The sequence below is a fragment of the Carassius auratus genome, unplaced genomic scaffold (genome assembly GCF_003368295.1).
Source record: "Carassius auratus strain Wakin unplaced genomic scaffold, ASM336829v1 scaf_tig00001218, whole genome shotgun sequence".
Lineage (NCBI taxonomy): Eukaryota > Metazoa > Chordata > Actinopteri > Cypriniformes > Cyprinidae > Carassius > Carassius auratus.
In genome coordinates this window covers 308723-327500 of record NW_020523345.1, presented here as the reverse complement: position 1 = coordinate 327500, position 18778 = coordinate 308723, and the positions used below count along the sequence as shown (strand labels likewise).

Below are 18778 nucleotides of genomic sequence, written 5' to 3'. Positions count from 1 at the left end.
ATTGATTGGCAGTAAACAGACGCTTGTTGTTCTGCAGGGATGGTGGAGGAGTATCTGCTGCCGTATCACGAGCTGGTCCCGACCGACCCGTCCTACGAGGACATGAGGGAGGTGGTGTGTGTCAAGAGACAGAGACCCTCGTTCCCCAACCGCTGGAGCAGCGACGAGGCAGGCTGTGTTTTCTCTCATGTTCTGTGTGAACGTACTGTATGAAGCTGACCTGTGTGTTTGTGTGTCCAGTGTCTGCGGCAGATGGGCAAACTGATGACCGAGTGCTGGGCTCACAATCCTGCGTCCCGTCTGACCGCCCTGCGGGTGAAGAAGACGCTCGCCAAGATGTCCGAGTCTCAGGACATCAAACTGTGAGACGAGCGTCGCTCCGTCCCGAGGGCTTTATCCTGCTTTCTGTGAAAGTTTATTCAAGCCGCTCACCGGACAGAGAAACACCGCCCCCTGCAGGACACCACGGGTCACACTCCTTCAGATAGACACTGAACACCCATGCAACTAACTCTCAAGAAAGCAAACAAACCACTCAAATGTATTTTCCAACTCACACATTACAAATGAAGCTTTTTCCTTCACGGTTTCCAGAAGAATTCGTCCAGTCGTTTCCTCACTCCTCGTATGAATAAAAATGAATGTACATATTGAATGGCATGAGTTAAAGAGGAACGTTTTGGTGCGTTACATCAATGTTTGTACAGGATGTTTTCTTTCATGTTGCCTTGTGCCTTATTTAACACACATGTAAAAGTCTAATATTTCCTAGTTCTATGTAAATGCAGTGATAAATAGTGTTTAACATTCCCGTCCCTTTAATAAAATGAAGGTCTGACATGCTCTGTGCTATTTCTTTCTTTCTTACAACGAAACAGCAACATTTTCACGTTGTAAATTGAAAATAGTAAAAAAAACACTTCCTTTTTTTTTTAGCTACACCTGTTTTCACTTACTTCTCAAAGTTTCTTTGCATGTTTGTAAGAAATTAAGCCATCATTTAATATATTGCCTTTGCGTAAAATACTCAATCCTTAGCACTTCTGATAAAAAGTATGTTAATTTAGACAGATTCAACTTTTGCAGTGCTGAAACAAAAATGCATAAAGAATAAATATAAAAAAAAAAAAATGTTTTAATTAAAAAAATTAAAAAAATTTTTAATTAATTTTGATATTCGCATATAAACACGTAATAACGACGACGCACTCCAAATCAGTGTTGCATATAAATATAATTTATTGCTTGTTTAAAAATTCTTTCTTACATTTTGTACAGAAACTTCACAGAGGAGATGCAAGCGTTTGCGAATTACGTCATGAACGTGCCATAAAAGAATAAGTAACATCCTCACTATAAATATAATAATCGTATGATAACTATGGAAAGCGGCTGCTAGCGGTTTTAAACGTGTATAATTTGCTTTATAAAGGATGCAGATTTTGCATAGACAGCTTTAGAAAATCTGGACAAGAGAATGAAGGTGAAGTACAAACACTCGAATGGCTATTAGTGAAGTTGGTCTCTGTACACTTTGTGTTTTACCGCATGCATCCATCCTTTCGTTCATCACTCGCTCCGCTGCCGTCCGTCTGATGAAATCACAACGATTGGCCTTCAGCTGAAGAATCAGAGACAGAGCTCTTCAGAAACAACGTTCTGTGAATCCTGGCCAGTAAAGTTTATTCCTGAAACGCGTCCAGAAATTCACGATCACGCTTAAGTTGCGAAGCAAGAGGGTGAACGTTTAACAAAACGGCGCTCAAAGATATCCGCTTGTCCATTTTCCCTCTAAATTTTGATTACACACAGATCACTATGCAACGAAACAATTAATAATCAAAAGAAAACGGAAGAATAACACTGTTAAACTTTACAGTTCAGATGTATATTTACAGGAGGCTGGACAGACGTGTAGTTACAGGCTCAGTCCACTGGGTGGCGCAAAAAACACTGAGACGCCGAGAGAAAAACGGAATATAAATAAAGGCATTTCTCAACAGATTGATAGAAAGTAACCTCCGAGCTGCCACGAGTCACGTGACGTCTAGTCAGAGGTCCAGTATTTGGACACAGAAGTCATGTTTCCTAAGAAACTGATTGGGATGGGAGTGTGGAGCGTGTGTGCCGCGCTCACAGTGATCCGCTGGGACTCCTGGGAAGGACGGGTGTCAGTGCTCGGCGCTCATGATGTTCTCGTGGCGTCCCATCTCCTCCAGAACCGCGGCCAGACGGTTCAGATTGCCGTCGGGGAAGTGCTGCGCCTCCCACAGGTCCAGGATCACGCCGGTCGGACTCGACTTGGTGGCGAAGTAGTTGAGATACCTGCGGAGCGACAGATCAGACGTGTGACTGACAGGGACATCAACACCAACCACTCTCATGAAATCCCATTGTGCTCTGCATAAAAATATTTAGGTCATATATACCAGTGATTTCATGTAACAGGGTATATACAGCAATCCTTAAGTTAAATTTACTACTTTTTAATACCTTTTTTACTACCTTCAGAATTTTTTTTTAAACCATCACGACACTGAATTGCAAGTGTTAATCAGCGACCTTTCTATTATTTACACAGATTTTGACATATAACATACAAAAAAGAATAGATTTAGAGTAAATAACTTCGTAAATAAAACTAAGTAAATAAAATTAAAAAAAAACTACATAAAATTTGCAAAGGAGAGAATGTATAGTTCCAGCACACTGGCTGGCATTAATTGAAAGTTGATGCATTACAAATGGGCATCTTCTATGAACTGTTGCGGATTCTATGAACTGTTGCGGATTCAAAAACTGCGCCACGAATTTGCGGCAGTGGTGGTGGAGGTGCAGCCGCGCAGACAGCTGAGATTGGTAGAATTAACTGCTCTCTCCGAGCACGCATTCCATTTTTATGTTTAGTGGATTTTATATGCGACCGAAGTGCGTTAGCTCCCATCCAGTTGACATTGATGTTTTTTTTACACACCGAACAATAAGGCTTCCTGTTAGTGTTGTCACGGTACCAAAATTTCAATATTCGGTACCGATAGCCATGAAAATCCACGGTTCTCTGTACCAATTTCGGTACCAAAGCAAAACACAAAAATATGCTAATTATTATTTTTTTTACTTTTTACACTAAAAATAAAACCAATGCCATTCTTTATACTTATTGTGTTTAAAGTTTTTCTACAAGTTATATAATTATGAAAAACAGTAAACAAGTTTCACCCAAATTTAATTTGTCTTTTAATTTATGAAATTTAAACATTTTATTTTTGGTAAATAAAGGGGATTTGCTATTAAAATTAAAACATGGAAGAAATACTGTGATTTATTTCTTCAAAAAATAAAGTTTTTTATTTTTTTTTTCAACAGTAGTGGCAGTATCACATACATTTTACTAAATAATAGTAATATTTCTAGCACAATGCCCTTACGTAAAAATTTACTTTTAGGCGTAATGAATGCATATTTGTCATTTTAACTGAACTTAAGACTGGTGGTGATGCTTAAGATATTTTTGGTCATTGAGGGTTTCTGTAACAAAATAGTAATAGATCAAATTAATTATTATTAAAAGATAATACTACTACTAATTCTACTATCATACTAATGTATATACAATGCACTATGAATTGATGAGCTGCTGGGTTCATGAATATTAATCACGTTGTCAGCGTTCGGTCAAACTGATTTGCTGAAATCAAAACAGGGACGGTACTAAATCAGCGCCAGCCAATGAAATTGCCATTTGCACATTAGCTCCACCCACTACCAGAGAAACCGGTATGTCTTCTGCTTGTTCGAAAATGAATATGAATAATTCTAAATGAACTCCGTTATTTTGACAGGAGAAGACAACAAAGAATAGTTTACATATAGCGTGTCGATTCAGCGTGGTAAGACTCTCGCTCTCTCTCTCTTTGCATGTGTGAGAAACAGCGCTATCAGTAAATCTATTAGAAAACTTGCATTTGCCCATGAAGACGACGATGGTTGTCCAGTCTTTGAAGATATGCCTTGAAGCAAGTCTAAAATAAAACGGAAGCCAGCCACTTCTGTTGAGCGCGCAGTGTTCTGAGATGATGCTGAACGACCACTGAATATGACGTCAGCATCAAACATACGTTGAGACGGAGACGAAAGATCTTTGATTATCTGCCCAGATATGCTAAAGCCCATATTTAAACGAACTGACGCGAACGCAGATAGAATTTCAATCAGAATAGGACACCTGATAGTCTGAAAAAATAATACCTAATTTGGAAAAAAATAATACCTCGGAGACCACATTTAACACTTTTAATGGCCTTAAATTTGACTATTTTGATTTATCACTTTTTAATACTTTTTAAAACCCTGCGGACACCCTGTGTAAACGTCTTCAAGCATGTAAAGTGTCAGGCGTAATGATGTTTTAAACTCTACTTATGAGATTGTGAAGGTTTGGTTTGTTTATTTGGTTCCACGAGCCGCTGCTCCGACACATTTACACAGAAAACACAGCAGGAGAGGATGCTGGGAAAACTGACAAATACAGGCAGACTGAGAGAGCAGGGGAGGGGCAACACCGCTGGCAGCTCGGCATGCTGGGATAGATGAGACGCCCCTGCTGAGACGAGTGCAAACACAGAAAACCACTGCAGGACGTCATGTGACCTTATCACTGTTTATTACACGATTAAACCAGCAGTGATAAACTATTAATCTGACTTTAAATGGTCAAACGGAAACAGCCAATCAGAGATGAGGCTGCGGTCTGATTGACACTTACATTAACCAACCACAGCAGACTTTCTGAATTTTTGTTAAAATGTGTGTTGATTAGGCAGATGGGACTTTTGTGGTGTTAAACTAAAAAATTCAATACAATAAAATATTTTTTTTTAATTATTCAAACAAAAATACAAATGTAAAATGAAAATTTTTTTTTCAATAAAATAAAATGCAATAAAAAAATCTAAGTAAAAATGTAAAACATTAAAACAAACAAAATACAGTTTATCCAAAAAAATAAATAAAATAAAATAGTAACTTGCTATAGTAAGAGTGAATGTCTCGGACCTGTCCAGGTTGAGTTTGTGCGCCAGCATCCTCCAGTCGTTCCCGCGCGTCTGTGGAGCGTCCAGACTCCCGCACAGCTTCTGCCGGATGGACAGAGGGATCCGGAAGGCGTTGGGACCCACCAGTGTAGTGATGTTACTGGCCGGATCCAGAAGAGACGTGTCGATGCACTGAGAGTCCTGAGCGTGCGCACACACACACACACACACACACACACACACACGCACACACACACACGCACACACACACACCTTCTGATCAGAGCGCAACAATGCTTTCTTTAAGGACAGTTAATAATCCATCCATCTATCCATCTATCTATCTATCCATAAATCTCTCCATCCATCATCTATCCATCTATCTCTCCAGCCATCCAGCCATCCAGCCATCCATCCATCATCTATCTCTCTATCCATCCATCCATCCATCTATCTATCCATCATCCATCCATCCATCTCTCATCCATCTATCATCTATCTCTCCATCCATCTATACATCATCCATCCATCTATCTCTCCATCCATCTATCCATCATCCATCCATCTATTCATCTATCCCTCCATGCATCTATTCGTCTAACATGAAACAAATTCTCAAATATTTTTTTATTATTTATACAATCAAAAAGTATACTGTTTATAATACATAAATACATCAAAACCTAGGATAATAAGCATAAATATATATAAATATTTGTCAGAATATTTATATAAATGTCAAATACTATTTATAATAAATAGTAATACATAAAAAATATTTGTCTGAATATTTAACATTTATAAAAAAAATTATACTGTTTATAATAAATAAATTTCTTTCAAAAACTTTAAAAGATTTGTTAAAAAGGTAAAACAATTATCAATTATTTAAAACTTGTTTCTCTATAAATAATGATTTAGAATTTTGTTGAACCAAATAAATCATCAAATGTGTTCAAGAGATGCACTTGTTTTAGCCAAGAGTTCAAAGCTTTTTTAATAATTTAGTATTTTATCATTTACATTTTGCTTTCATTTTTATACATTTTTGCATTTGCTGTTTTTATAATGTCTACTTAGTTCTTATTTTTTTTAATTTAGTAGTCACATATTAGTTTTACATATTTAATGCATAACATTATGATATTCTTTAAAAATCATGAGAACATTTAAAGTGAGGGTTCATTTCAGACCAATAGTCGCAGGCTGCAGCTTAAAAAACAACAACAATAAAAACATTCTTAAATTCTAGAAAGGCTCTTACGAGTTGCATGTTATGGTTATTAAACATTAGTTTTGAAAACCATCGAAACGACACAATATCCTTGTGATGAGTTTAATGAAAGTTTCTGTCCTCTGTACAAGGCTCTCTTTTAATTGGTTCTAGTTGCCGGTAATAATCCAGCTCTCAGTGTGTGTGTGTGTGTGTGTGTGTGTGTGTGTGTGTGTGTGTGTGAGACTCACCTCAGACAGCGTGGTGTTGAGCTGGAAGATCTGTCCTTCTCCCTCCACCTGTCGCACACACAGCTTGCAGCAGAGCTCCAGTGTGGAGGAGCTGAAGCGCTCCAGAGTGAAGACACAGTGCAGGTTCCTCTGAGAGCTGCTCCACACCTGCTGGAACGCCAGCTCCTGACACACACACACACACAATACATCCATACATATATTAATATATATACTGTGACCCTTGAGCACAAAACCAGTCACAATGGACCATTGTCTTGAATTGAGATGAATGCATCATCATCTGTGCACTGAATAAATGATCTCTCCAGTGATGTGTGGTTTGTTCGGAGGACAATATCTGTCTGAGATACAACTATTAGAAAATCTGGAATCTGAGGGAGACAAAAACATCTAAATATTGAGAAAATCATCTTTAAAGTTGTTCAGATGAAGTTCTTAGCAATGCATATTACTAATCAAACATTAAGTTTTGATATATTTACAGTAGGAGATTTACTAAATATCTTCATGAACATGATCTTTACTTAATATCCTCATGATTTCAGGCATAAAAGAGAAATGTATAATTGTGACTCATACAATGTATTGTTGTCTATTGCTACAAATACACCCCAGAGACTTGAGACTGCTTCGGTGCATACATATATACATTTACTATGAATAACTTTGTGAAAAATTAACATGAAAATATTTTAACAGTGTTAACACACTGGTCCCAGACCTGTACGTCATCTTACACTGCATCATGTTTGTCAACAGTCAGCTGTATGAAGAGTAACACGTTTACAAATGCAGTTATGCCCTAAACTTCAAGATACTGGAGCAAAATATTGGCTCAAACCGTACATGCTCTTGCCCCTGTGTGTGTGTGCAAGCTTACATGCATATGTGTGTGTTTTAAGCCCCTTTCACACTGCACGTCAGACCCGCAATATTCCCGTAACATTGCCTGGTCGCCTTCTGTGTGAAAGCAACCACGTCCCGGAATTGATTACCGAATCGAACCCGGGTCGGGGACATAGTAACATTGCGGTAATCGATCCGGAACGAGCGCTGTGTGAACAAAAGCCAGATCTAATTCCGTATCGAAGTGATGACGCGCGTTATCGCGCGACTCTTTTACCGGCTGTTTTGAAGGAAGATCAACATACGCGACGAAAACACATGTGCAAACTGTAATGAAGCAGAGATCAGTTAGTTCCTCACTTTCCGCGCTGACGCAGAGATCGTTTGCTTGCTTCAGTTAAAGTATAATGTGCCAAGCGTTGTCGACTCGTACATTACACGTCACGCGCTGATGTCACGTGTCGTTACGGTATCTTCAGGGGTTGTGTGTGAAAGCACGCACATATACCGGGTCATCACTGGCTGTGTGAAAGTGCCAAATCTAGCGACCAGGGAACGATTACAGGAACACTTTACCCCTGTATTTGCCGGAATGGCAGTGTGAAAGGGGCTTTAGTGAATGTGTTGTTCTGTGTGTGTGTACCTGGTATTTAGCGATGAGTTTGCTCTTCCAGAGAGTGTGTGGGACGTCGTGCAGAGACAGACGCAGGTTGTGTGTGCTGTCTTTAAAGTTCAGAGACTTGGGTTCGTCCAGCAGCTTCCCTCCCATCTGCTTCTCCATCTGAAGCACCTCCTGACGGACACACACACACACACACACACACACACAGGAAGTCCGTCAGCGCTCAGCAGGAACACACACGTCACACTGTAGCGGTTCTGCGGCGGCTTCAGTGTCCAGGCCTCACAGAAATCAGATTCATATCATTGTTTATACTGAGATGATGCTGTGGCGTGCCTGCTGACACCTACACTACATCTGCTGCTGACACCCGCCCACACACACACACACACACACACTCAGTGTTGATGAAGTGACTGTGAAACTTCAGTTAAAGGCTGCTCATGGTTTCAAGTAAATAAACAAGTCGTGCCGAACTTTTAAAGTCAATAGAGTTCAGCTACAAACTATCAGCAGAAACAAGTTCACTTTAACAAAAATAAGTTGTTCACATTCTTAGTTAACTAATATTCTTTTCACTTTGATTTGATTGAGACTTCGTCGGTGAACTTGTATAACAAATATCTTCCTGTGTGACTAAAGTGAACCAGCCTGAGCTTCGTGAAGCTGCGTGATCAAACCTTGAGCGCGTCCTGCGTGTCGTCCAGACAGTAGACTCTGATGTTGTACTCCAGGACGGTGCAGCTGACCGGACCGAAGATGGCCAGCTTCAGTCTCTTAGCGGCGGCGGCGCTGACCGACTGACCCACCAGACAGTACGTGCCCAGCGTCTCCGTCAGGATGTGACACGCTTCCTCCTCCATCTGGATGTAGCAGGGAGTGGTGAAGTTCTCCTCGCCCACCACCACCACGTCCTGCACGCACACACACACACACACACACACACACACACACACACACATCAGCTCATTAGTGAAGACTCCGAGACCGAGAGAGACACTAAAAACGTGCAGTGTTGGGGTTCTCCAGGACCAGGATGAGGAACCACTGCTCTAACCCAACAATAATCCTCAACCTGCCCCAAACACAACACAGATTTACACTCTTACACTTTCAGTTTTTAAACACCATTTATTATTTTGTATATTTTCAGGCTGCACTTACAAGGTCCTTGCTGGGGCATTTGTGCCTCAGGATGTAGTATAAACAGGTACACACACACACACTCACACACACACGCAAACAAACACTCACACACACACATATATATATGAGAAATACATTTATGTTAATGTTTTTATAAGACTAACTATATTATAATATGATCATCATCATATATAATATACAAATAATTATTCGTTTTATATTATTATATATATAATAATATATCATAATATTTCATATAATAATAATGTATATAGCTGATACTATAAATTACCATTACATTTAATTTTAGAAGAAAATACATCTCTCTCTCTCTCTATATTTATAACATTTCACTAAAACCTATCCTTTATCTCTGTGAAACAGACCACTACAGATTATTGTTTTACTTGTATGTTAATGGTTTATATTATTATTATTTCTGATGTTTCCACTCAGATTGGCCACCAGTAGTGTGTGTAAAGAGCAGCTATATCTGTGCAGTCAGTCTGTGTGTGTTTATGTGACCTCTGACCTCACGCTCATGCTGCTCTGTGACCTCTGACCTCATGCGGGTCTGAGTGTGTCTGTAATCCTGACGCTCGCACCAGCTCCACACTGTCATTAATGTCATCCCATTACAGACGAGAGAAAAGGGATTAAAATAGTTTATCGCCGGCTTGGCTGTTAAACAGCTCTGTTATGACTGGCCGTTAGCTGAACGGATCCTGAGGGAGCGCGGGATCTGAGTGTTAGCGATAATTAGCAAACAGGACGGAAAACTGGGCTAATGCCTCCAGAATGATTTATTTACTCCAGCTCTCAGTCGAGCTCGTCTCTCAGTAACACAACCCAGACACAGACACAAACTCAGTTTCAATGATAACATACTATATAACATGAACATACTTCGATTCTATTACAGGATTAATATATTATATAAAATATGATATATAAAATATTTGCTTTTAAAAAATTTATGTATATTTATATATATATATAAAATATAAAATTATATATATATAATATATACTATTTTTGTTATACAATTCTAGATTTTTAACACTGCATTTTTGATTAGGTGATGTGATTGCTATTAATGTTACCATTGAAAAGATTTATGGAAATGTCAAATTTATGTTTATGTACATTTATTTTTAATATATTTTTAAAGCCAATGCAGCATTTTCTCATCACAGCCGATGCGCTCGTCAAATTCATGCAAGTTTCTCTCTTTATTGGAAAATAGACTCCAGAAAAAACAGTGAATTCATAAGAGAAAAACAGAAATGCTCTAAAAATGAAACACATTTTTTGAAGAGCGCTCGGCAAACACATCAAATCAAAGAGTCGGCCACGCTCAGCGTGATGCGAGTGGAAATATAATATTTACAGTGCAGAGAAATGAATGTGGAAATGACTGGTCTCTCGTAAGGATAGGGATGTATTTTGAAACGGCACATTATTGGTGGGAAAGCAGTATTTACGAGCCATGTGAGATCAAGCACACTCATCATCGTCTCCACAAACACACAGATATGATTGTGCCGCGCCTGTCAGACTGAGATGCAATCGATAGTTATTTCTTTGTTTAAAGGTCCAGTCACAGATGTGGCGTTATTGTCTGAGTATCTATCACAGTCACATCCTTCAGTAACAGCATATTCCTCAAACACTGAGAACAACAACGTGTGAGGAATATTCACTACTGCACAAACCTGGAAATACAGACCTTTGCAAAAGTAATAATCTCATCGCTTAAAGGAAAAGTGCACCAAAAATGCTAAATATGTCACTGATGTTCTGCATGTTCTGAACGATGTTTTAATGCAGTAACCAGCAGAGGAAAAATAGGACCAAAACATGTATCATTAAGTCATATGACTTATGAAATTTAAGTTGTTTTATATTAAGTGCATGAAAGTGCATTGCATAAATTAATGTGGAACACCGAATTTGAATATCCATGAGTGATGTGGTTTCATTAAAAGGGTGAGTCCCCAAAAACCACTATACTTGTATCAAGTCATATGCTATTGTTTTAACAATAAGTCATTATGCACTAAGTGCAGGAATATGCTTCATGCATTGAATAAATGAATGAAGAACACCAATTTTGTATATGCATGAGTCATAAGGATTAATCAATAGGTTGATTCCTCAAAAAACACTATAAATCTATCAAGTCATATGACTCAAGTTCTTATGCATTAAGTGAATGAACATGCAATGCATAAATGAATGCATAATATCAAATTTGAACAATTATGACTGTGCATGAGTCATATGAATTAATTAATAGACTGATTCACAAAAGGCAACAAATGTGTCAAGTCATTTGATTTTTGGTTTTATGAATGGAACAATAGGTTAATTAGCAAAAAAACACTATAAATCTATCAAGTCATATGATTTGATGTTAACAAACTGAAATTGAATTCATTATGCATTATGTGCATGAAAATGCATTGCATAATTGAATCCATAACATTTGAATATGCATGAGTCATTCAGATTCATTTATAGACGGATTCCCAAATTTGTGTTTTTTAAATGAAAGAAACAGAAATTCAAGTCGTTATTCTTTACATGCATGAAAATGTGTTGGATAAATGAATGCAGCACACCTCATTTGAATATGCAGGAGCGTGCATGAGTCATATGGATTATGGTTATGATGCTTTAATGTAGTTTTTGTGTAATTTTCAGGAGCTTGACAGCATCCACCTCCACTCGATTTCAGTTTTGGGTCAACTATTCCTTTCAGCCCTCATTTAACCCTCTTTTTTGTGCATTTGCTGACCAGGTCAGAGCTGCTTTCCTGCGTGTGACCTGACAGGAAATTTAAAATCTTTTTAAATCAAATCTGCACTTAATTTATAATCAAACAGAAGAATGCTTCTGAAGAAAACAAACATGCATTTTTCTCTGGATCAGATTATGCATGCACACAGGGACCGAGCGTGTGAACAACGGGCCACAGAGTCTCTGGGCAACAGGAAGTGCTCATTATTTCAGGCCAAAGAGAGCCAGAGATGGAGGGAAGAGCGCAGGACGAAATCCATTTGACAAGAGTTTATCTCATCTGAAGACAACAGGACGGCTCTCCTCGTGAGCGGCTGAAGGAGATCCAAGACTATTTCATGTTTGATAAGAGGAGACAAGGTCACAGACTGTTGCTAAGCAGCTCAAAAGCAGCGCGGCTCTCTATCTGTGTGTGTGTGTGTGTGTGTGTGTGTGAGTGCTGACACCAGAGATAAACACACTGCTGGTTAGACTCTTATTATAACTATAAATATAAAATATCTGCACATTCACAGTGAGAATAATTGGTCTGCTCAGTGTTTTAGTATTTGTATTTTTTCATCTACTTTTATCATTTTTTCTTTTAATGTTTAATATTTTAAGGGTTTATCTTTTTTATTTCAATTTAATTTTAGTCATTTTAAGCATAACATTTTTAATGGTCATTTAAGTTTAAGTTGGATTAAGTTATTCATATAATATTTGCTCTATACTTTAATTAATTTCAGCTTTATTCTAATAACAGAAACTTGTTACCATTTTATTTGTTATGATATCATATATTATATGTAAAGATTTTAAGTCAGTGTTTTATAGACATTTCAATAAGACTGTTTATGGACAAAACACATATACATACATATATATATAATTTTTTTTTTTTCATTGATAACATTTTTACAAATGTTTTTACTGTAACAATAACAACACTTGGTTAATCAGGGTATCAGGATGCACCACAGTGTTCTATGAAGTGCATCTGAATACTGCGGTAAAGGACTGCGGAGCTCATTCAGTGTCAGCGTCTGACTGTAGTGTGCTGTGAGTGTGATGTAATGAGGGCTGTGAGCGAGCTGTTCTGGGAGTGTAATGAGCTGGCCAGCGTGGTGCAGTGTGTGATGATAATAACAGGCCGAGCGGAGGAGAGTTCACACTCGCTCAGATGACCAAATGACAGGCCGGCGGGGGGCTAGTTTGTGCTGAGTGTGAGTCGTGACAGATGTCTGATATCCAGCTGGACACGTCCGGATCTCTGCAGGGCGCCGCATGCATGACGCATGTAAACACACACACACACACACACGTCTGACCTCCAGTTGATCAGTCCACCAACCACAGTCACAACACACACGCTATTAACAGAGAAACCTGTGCAACACGTCTGCTGCAGAAACGAGACTTAGCGAGTTTTATTAATACTTTGAGTTTTTATAGTTTATTTTGTATTTTTAGTCTATATTTGATCATTTTTAAGAATATGTCTATATGGTTTATTTTTTAACCCTTTATTTTGATAGTCCACTTTAGACATTCCACTAACTACAAGTAACTTTACAACATTTTTTTTTTTTTACAAGTATATATTTACTCCTAATCTGATGTGTGTTCAGGGTTCACACACTTTTTCCCGTCATTTTTCCAGGGATTCAGGGTGAGCAGATTTGAGTGTGTCTGGCCCCGCCCACTCACCTCCCACTGGCCCTGCTGTGATTGGCTCCTGAGCTGAATGAGCCAGTCCTCGCTGTCGGCCTCGGCGCAGTGGTGCATGGTGATGATGACGGGTCGAGTCAGGAGAGCCCCAGGAGGACCACAGCTGACCACTGGACTCAGGACCGTCTCCTGTGTGTCGTCCACCTGCGGCCTGGACACACACACACATCATCAGCACCTATGGATCTCCACTTGCTCAGACAGGCTTTAACACACACTTCTACTAAATCTCCTAAACTAACGATACCGTCCGCTGGTGTGGACGCTAACATCGTTATCTTTATAGTCTTCATGCTTGGTTTGAATGGGGCTTAATTCTTGCATAACATAATAGTATTCAATAGTAATTTGTAATTTCAAAGTTTAATAATAAAAAAAAAAAAAAACGGATAGTTCCGCTCCTTGATTCTGATTGGCTGAGCCGTGTTCAAAGCTGATGTGAAATACTCTACAAAGTAACAAACACCTTTGTTTACTTCAGTGTGTTGCTCGGCAACCACTTTGTTGCAACCACAACTGATTCTGAGGAGCTGCATGTTTTTATTAATATCAATACACTTTATTTTGCTATGAAAACATTTAAGGTTTTAAGTTTAAGTTAATTATGTACCATATATTTTTATTTATTTAATCAATTTCTACACTGATTAATAACAACACTGATACTTTTCTTTACATTTTGCCTTTTTGTATATTTCATATTTTTTTATTTATTGATTAGTTAACTAAATATAACCCTGTCCAAAATATAACAAAATAATAAAAAAATTACAAATTATAATGCTGCCTTGTAAAGTTATTTTCTCTTCCTTATTTTATTTCAATTAACATTCAAGCCTTTTTTGTTATGAACTAAAACTTTTTTTTTTTTTTTTTAGTTTTATTTTTGATTAACAATAATAAGCCTGTTTTTTCCTTTCAATGGAAATAGCTGCTTAAGTCTTAGCTATTTAAAAAAAATTTAATTAGTTTTTATATTTCCCAATTTAATTCATATTAGTTTAATATTTCAGTAATTCATTATCAAAAAAAACCTGATAATCTGAGCACATTTTACATAACACCATTTCTAATTCAAAATGTAATGTGCTACTTGTTGTTTGTATTTAATTGTATAATTTACTAGCAATTTCTGAGTGAAAGTTGTTTCCACACCACACTTTTGTGTATAACAGTTTGCTTTATGATCTGAGCAGCTTCATGAAGAGCTGAGCGATGAAAGAGCTGTGTTTGTGTGTGAGGTTCAGACTCAGAATCCCCTCGTTAGGACGTTTCTCAGAGCAGAGCAGACGTTTACCTCATGCTCTCCTTCCTGTGAACCGTCACGTACATCTCATAGACACGGCCCTGAGGGATGGCCCCCGCTGGCACCAACAAGCTCACGCCTGCGGAGACACACACACACACACACACACCGTCAGTATGCCATCCCATGACCCCTGTGACCTCTGTGACCCGTGTGTGACATCGTGACAGAAACAACATACAAAATATGACACTGATAATCTCAGGTAATGATTATGTGCTTTATTCAATGTTAAAAGTGTCTAATGTGAGTTTGAATATTATTTTGCGTGATCTTTATAGCCATAGTGAAAGCAAAAATAGATATTTTACATCAGATCTTGAAAATAAATTTAAGCCAACTTGTACGTTAAAGCGGTGAACTCACAGCATCACTGATTATAACGAGATATATTGTATTTTAATGCATTGCGCCGTGCTGCTCGAGTCCGGTGCAGATAAGATATAAGATAATGTAGGTTCCTAATGCTAAGTTTATGACTATTCATGACACAATATTTGAAATTAACGCGGTTCCATCTTTTTTCACTCACGGGACCTTGCTATAAATACAAATAATAAATAATTGCTACTAAAAATCTAATAAAAACAATACATTTTTATCTCATATAATAAAAAATAAAAAATAAAAAAAATACTACTTTTAATACTATAATAATAATGCATTCCAGCTCAATTAATTATATATTATGTATTTATACATATAAAAAATATAAATAACTATTATATATAACAAAAACAATATTTTATCATTTGAAATAAATTATTTAATTGGTATTAATTTCTTTTTGATGGCTAGATCTGAATTTCTGAGTACCAATAAACTCCCACATGCGGACACAGTTAACGAGGCGTGGGGAATCATCGCTTCGCTTTCCTCGGGGAATAGTGATGAAGTGCTGCTGTACGGCTGGTTATGAATGACTGTCCGGCGTCAGACGGAGAATGATGCTCCTAATCCTGTTATATATGTCAGCGGTCGTGCTAAGTCACTTTGAACACTGCTTCTGGCTAATTTATGAGCCTCTCGCGGGAGCTGTAACACTCACGAGGAGCGTTCAGAGAGATGCACTGAGCTGAGAGCACACTGCCATCATTCACACAAACACACAGAGACTACACATGAATGTGTGTGATTGAGAGTAATATAACTAAACTGCTGCATCGCAAGGCAAACTGTCACCAGGTCACACAAGAAATATATAATTTGTATTTAAGAAATTAAGTCTCATTATTATATATGATAATTTAAGCAGTACATTTATTTTTATTTATTATTATTAGTATCATTATGTTGTTGTTTCACTTACATGTATTTAATTTATTATTTCAGTTCATTAAAGGTAAATATATTACATATAAATGGCACTGTTAATATTAATTATTAATGTTAATAATAAAAGCACAAATGCACATTGTTATTTCATTATAGCTCAGGTCCATTCAATAATACAAGATAAAACATTTGATTTTAATAATGTATAATACATTATAAAGTTAACATTACCTATTATATAAATGCTTGACATATTCTGTATTACAGTGTAATTATGCATTGAGTGCTACATGTATGCATTTTAAATTAAGCTTTTTTAATTATTTAGTCTTTCATTTATTTTGATTTTTTTATTTATTTATTTTTAGGTAGGGGAATATGGGAACAATATTGTTTCTATATTCTCCTGTTTTTTTTTTATCCTATCCTTTGTATCCTAAATAAGCAAGCCTTACTGTAAATGTTTTTTTCATATCGCAATATATATAGAAGGAAAAACTAAATATTGCAATGGGAGTCCTTTTTCAAATATCGTGCAGACCTAAAATAAATATTTTGTTTTACATAAATAACCAATTTAATATGTTTTAATATATAATTGTTATGAATTACATTTTCTTACATTACAATAATGAGAATTTGAAATGTGCTTTATTGTCATAAAAATTTATTTTCTTATATTTTATATATAGTGTAACACTGGAGTAAAATATGAGCCGGACATGTTTTAACAGGTTTGTGAGAGTTTGTGCTTTATTTCCAAAAAAGCAAAAACTGTACTATTTATATAGTAATAATAATAATTATTATTATAATAATAACAACAGTAATAATAAATGTTGAGATTACCACACTCTAATAGTAACCCTATGAAATCTGTTTAATTCCATTTTATTTCCAAATTGCGATATTTTATTTTTTTGGATTCAGTTTTTTCCATTTTAAATTTTTTCTCCACTCCTTTTTAATAGTTAAACTGAAGTTTATTAATCATAAAGCAAGCCTAATAATTTGAAATCATGAAACTTATACATTTTTACATCAATTTAATAAAACATTTAACAAAACTTACATGATTAGGGGAAATGTTTTTTTTTTCCACACCATATTTTTTTTTTATAGTCTGTTTAAGCATGTCTAATTATTTAGACATAAGTAAGAGTATCTAATGAATAAGTACTAGTATCACATAATAAGTACTAGGTTCCCGGAAATACATACTAGTATCTCAGAAATAAGTTATAGTATTAAATATATAAGTACTAATATCACATAAATAAGTACTGGTATCTAATGAATAAGAATTAGTATTACAAATAAGTACTACTCTCTAATAAATAACTACTAGTTCCTAAAAATAACTACTAGTATCTAAAGAATAAGTATTAATTAAACAGACAAAAGTACTAGTATCTCATAAGTGCCAATATCTAATAAATAAAAACTAGTATGTAATAAATAAGTAGTATCTTCTAATAAACATGAAGAATAAGCACTAGTAATAGAACAGATACTATTAGCTAAAAAAAACAAGTTGAAAAAAATAGTAAATGAATATAGATAGTAGTAAGTTTTATAGATTAAATGTTAAAATGGCTTGCCATACGGTCTGTAGTGTGTGTTTATGGGTCAAGGCTGTATTTTTCTGTCACACCAGCAACTAGAAGCCACAGATCTGTACTGACCTGAGTTGGGGACGATCAGATGGCCCCCGAGAGCATTGAAGGAGCCAAAGGCTGTGCACGAGGGGTCCCAGGAGCGCACCAGCGTCTGTGTGCGGCGGCTGATGGTGTCGCTGTCGATCAGCGCATGCGGGAGTTTGGGGGAGAGTTTGGACGAGATGTCAGACAGGTCCTCCTGCGGCGTCACCAGACCGGACGAGTTGTACACCTTGATCTTCAGGTTGGGCAGCGGGTCCAGCAGGGGAGAGTTGGTCATGGGGATCTTATCAGAGACGTCGTGCAGAGCGTAAACCGGACCTCTGTACATGGCAGCAGCTGAGGTCAGGTCCGGAGGAGCCGTGAGCAGATCCGCTACACACACAAATAACACAGATCTCACACATCTTAATCTGAGCTTTTACACCTTAACCAGCTGCTACAAGAGACATGTGACACAGTAGCTATGCTTCCATCCAGAGATTCAAATTAAACTAGAAAATTGCAATTAATGTAGTTGCAAATTAACTTATAGCTAGTAGATTTTTTTTTAATGCATTTAGCAGACGCTTTTATCCAAAGCGACTTACATTGCATTCAGTTGTGGGATTCAAACCCACAACCTTGCGCTTGCTAAGTAATGCTCTACCACTTGAGCTACAGGAATGTTTAAAGTGGACTCTCAAAATAAAGTGCATCCACTAAAACTATTTAAAATATTTCGGTTCACTGAAATAGAGCTAAAATAAAATAAAGTGTAAATGTTAGATGAAAAATGTTGAGCGAAATTTTAAAGACAAAATTTGTACATAATGTTAGTGCAATACTATAAGGGTTTATGAAAAAATAATTAGAAATCTTTTCTCGGCAATCAGCTGAAATAAGTTAAAGCATCAAAACAATAAATACATAA

At 36.9% G+C, this 18778-nt stretch overlaps 2 protein-coding genes across 2 annotated transcripts in view; one reads left to right on the top strand and one right to left on the bottom strand.

The window, feature by feature from the left end:
* The window catches only part of LOC113069268 (bone morphogenetic protein receptor type-1B-like), a 28617-nt gene extending 27772 nt beyond the window's left edge, over nt 1–845 (top strand). The window contains exons 10-11 of the mRNA XM_026242300.1: nt 38–168; nt 241–845. Coding sequence (XP_026098085.1) covers nt 38–168; nt 241–366 — 257 coding nt within the window. The 3' untranslated portion in view covers nt 367–845. The remainder of the gene's footprint in view (nt 1–37; nt 169–240) is intronic.
* Nucleotides 846–1215: 370 nt separating this feature from the next.
* unc5cb (unc-5 netrin receptor Cb) overlaps nt 1216–18778 on the bottom strand; it is a 147143-nt gene continuing 129580 nt past the window's right edge. The window contains exons 11-18 of the mRNA XM_026242298.1: nt 17893–18240; nt 14924–15011; nt 13606–13777; nt 8649–8882; nt 7990–8139; nt 6498–6662; nt 5056–5234; nt 1216–2325 (exon numbers count right to left, since the gene is read on the bottom strand). Coding sequence (XP_026098083.1) covers nt 2172–2325; nt 5056–5234; nt 6498–6662; nt 7990–8139; nt 8649–8882; nt 13606–13777; nt 14924–15011; nt 17893–18240 — 1490 coding nt within the window. The 3' untranslated portion in view covers nt 1216–2171. The remainder of the gene's footprint in view (nt 2326–5055; nt 5235–6497; nt 6663–7989; nt 8140–8648; nt 8883–13605; nt 13778–14923; nt 15012–17892; nt 18241–18778) is intronic.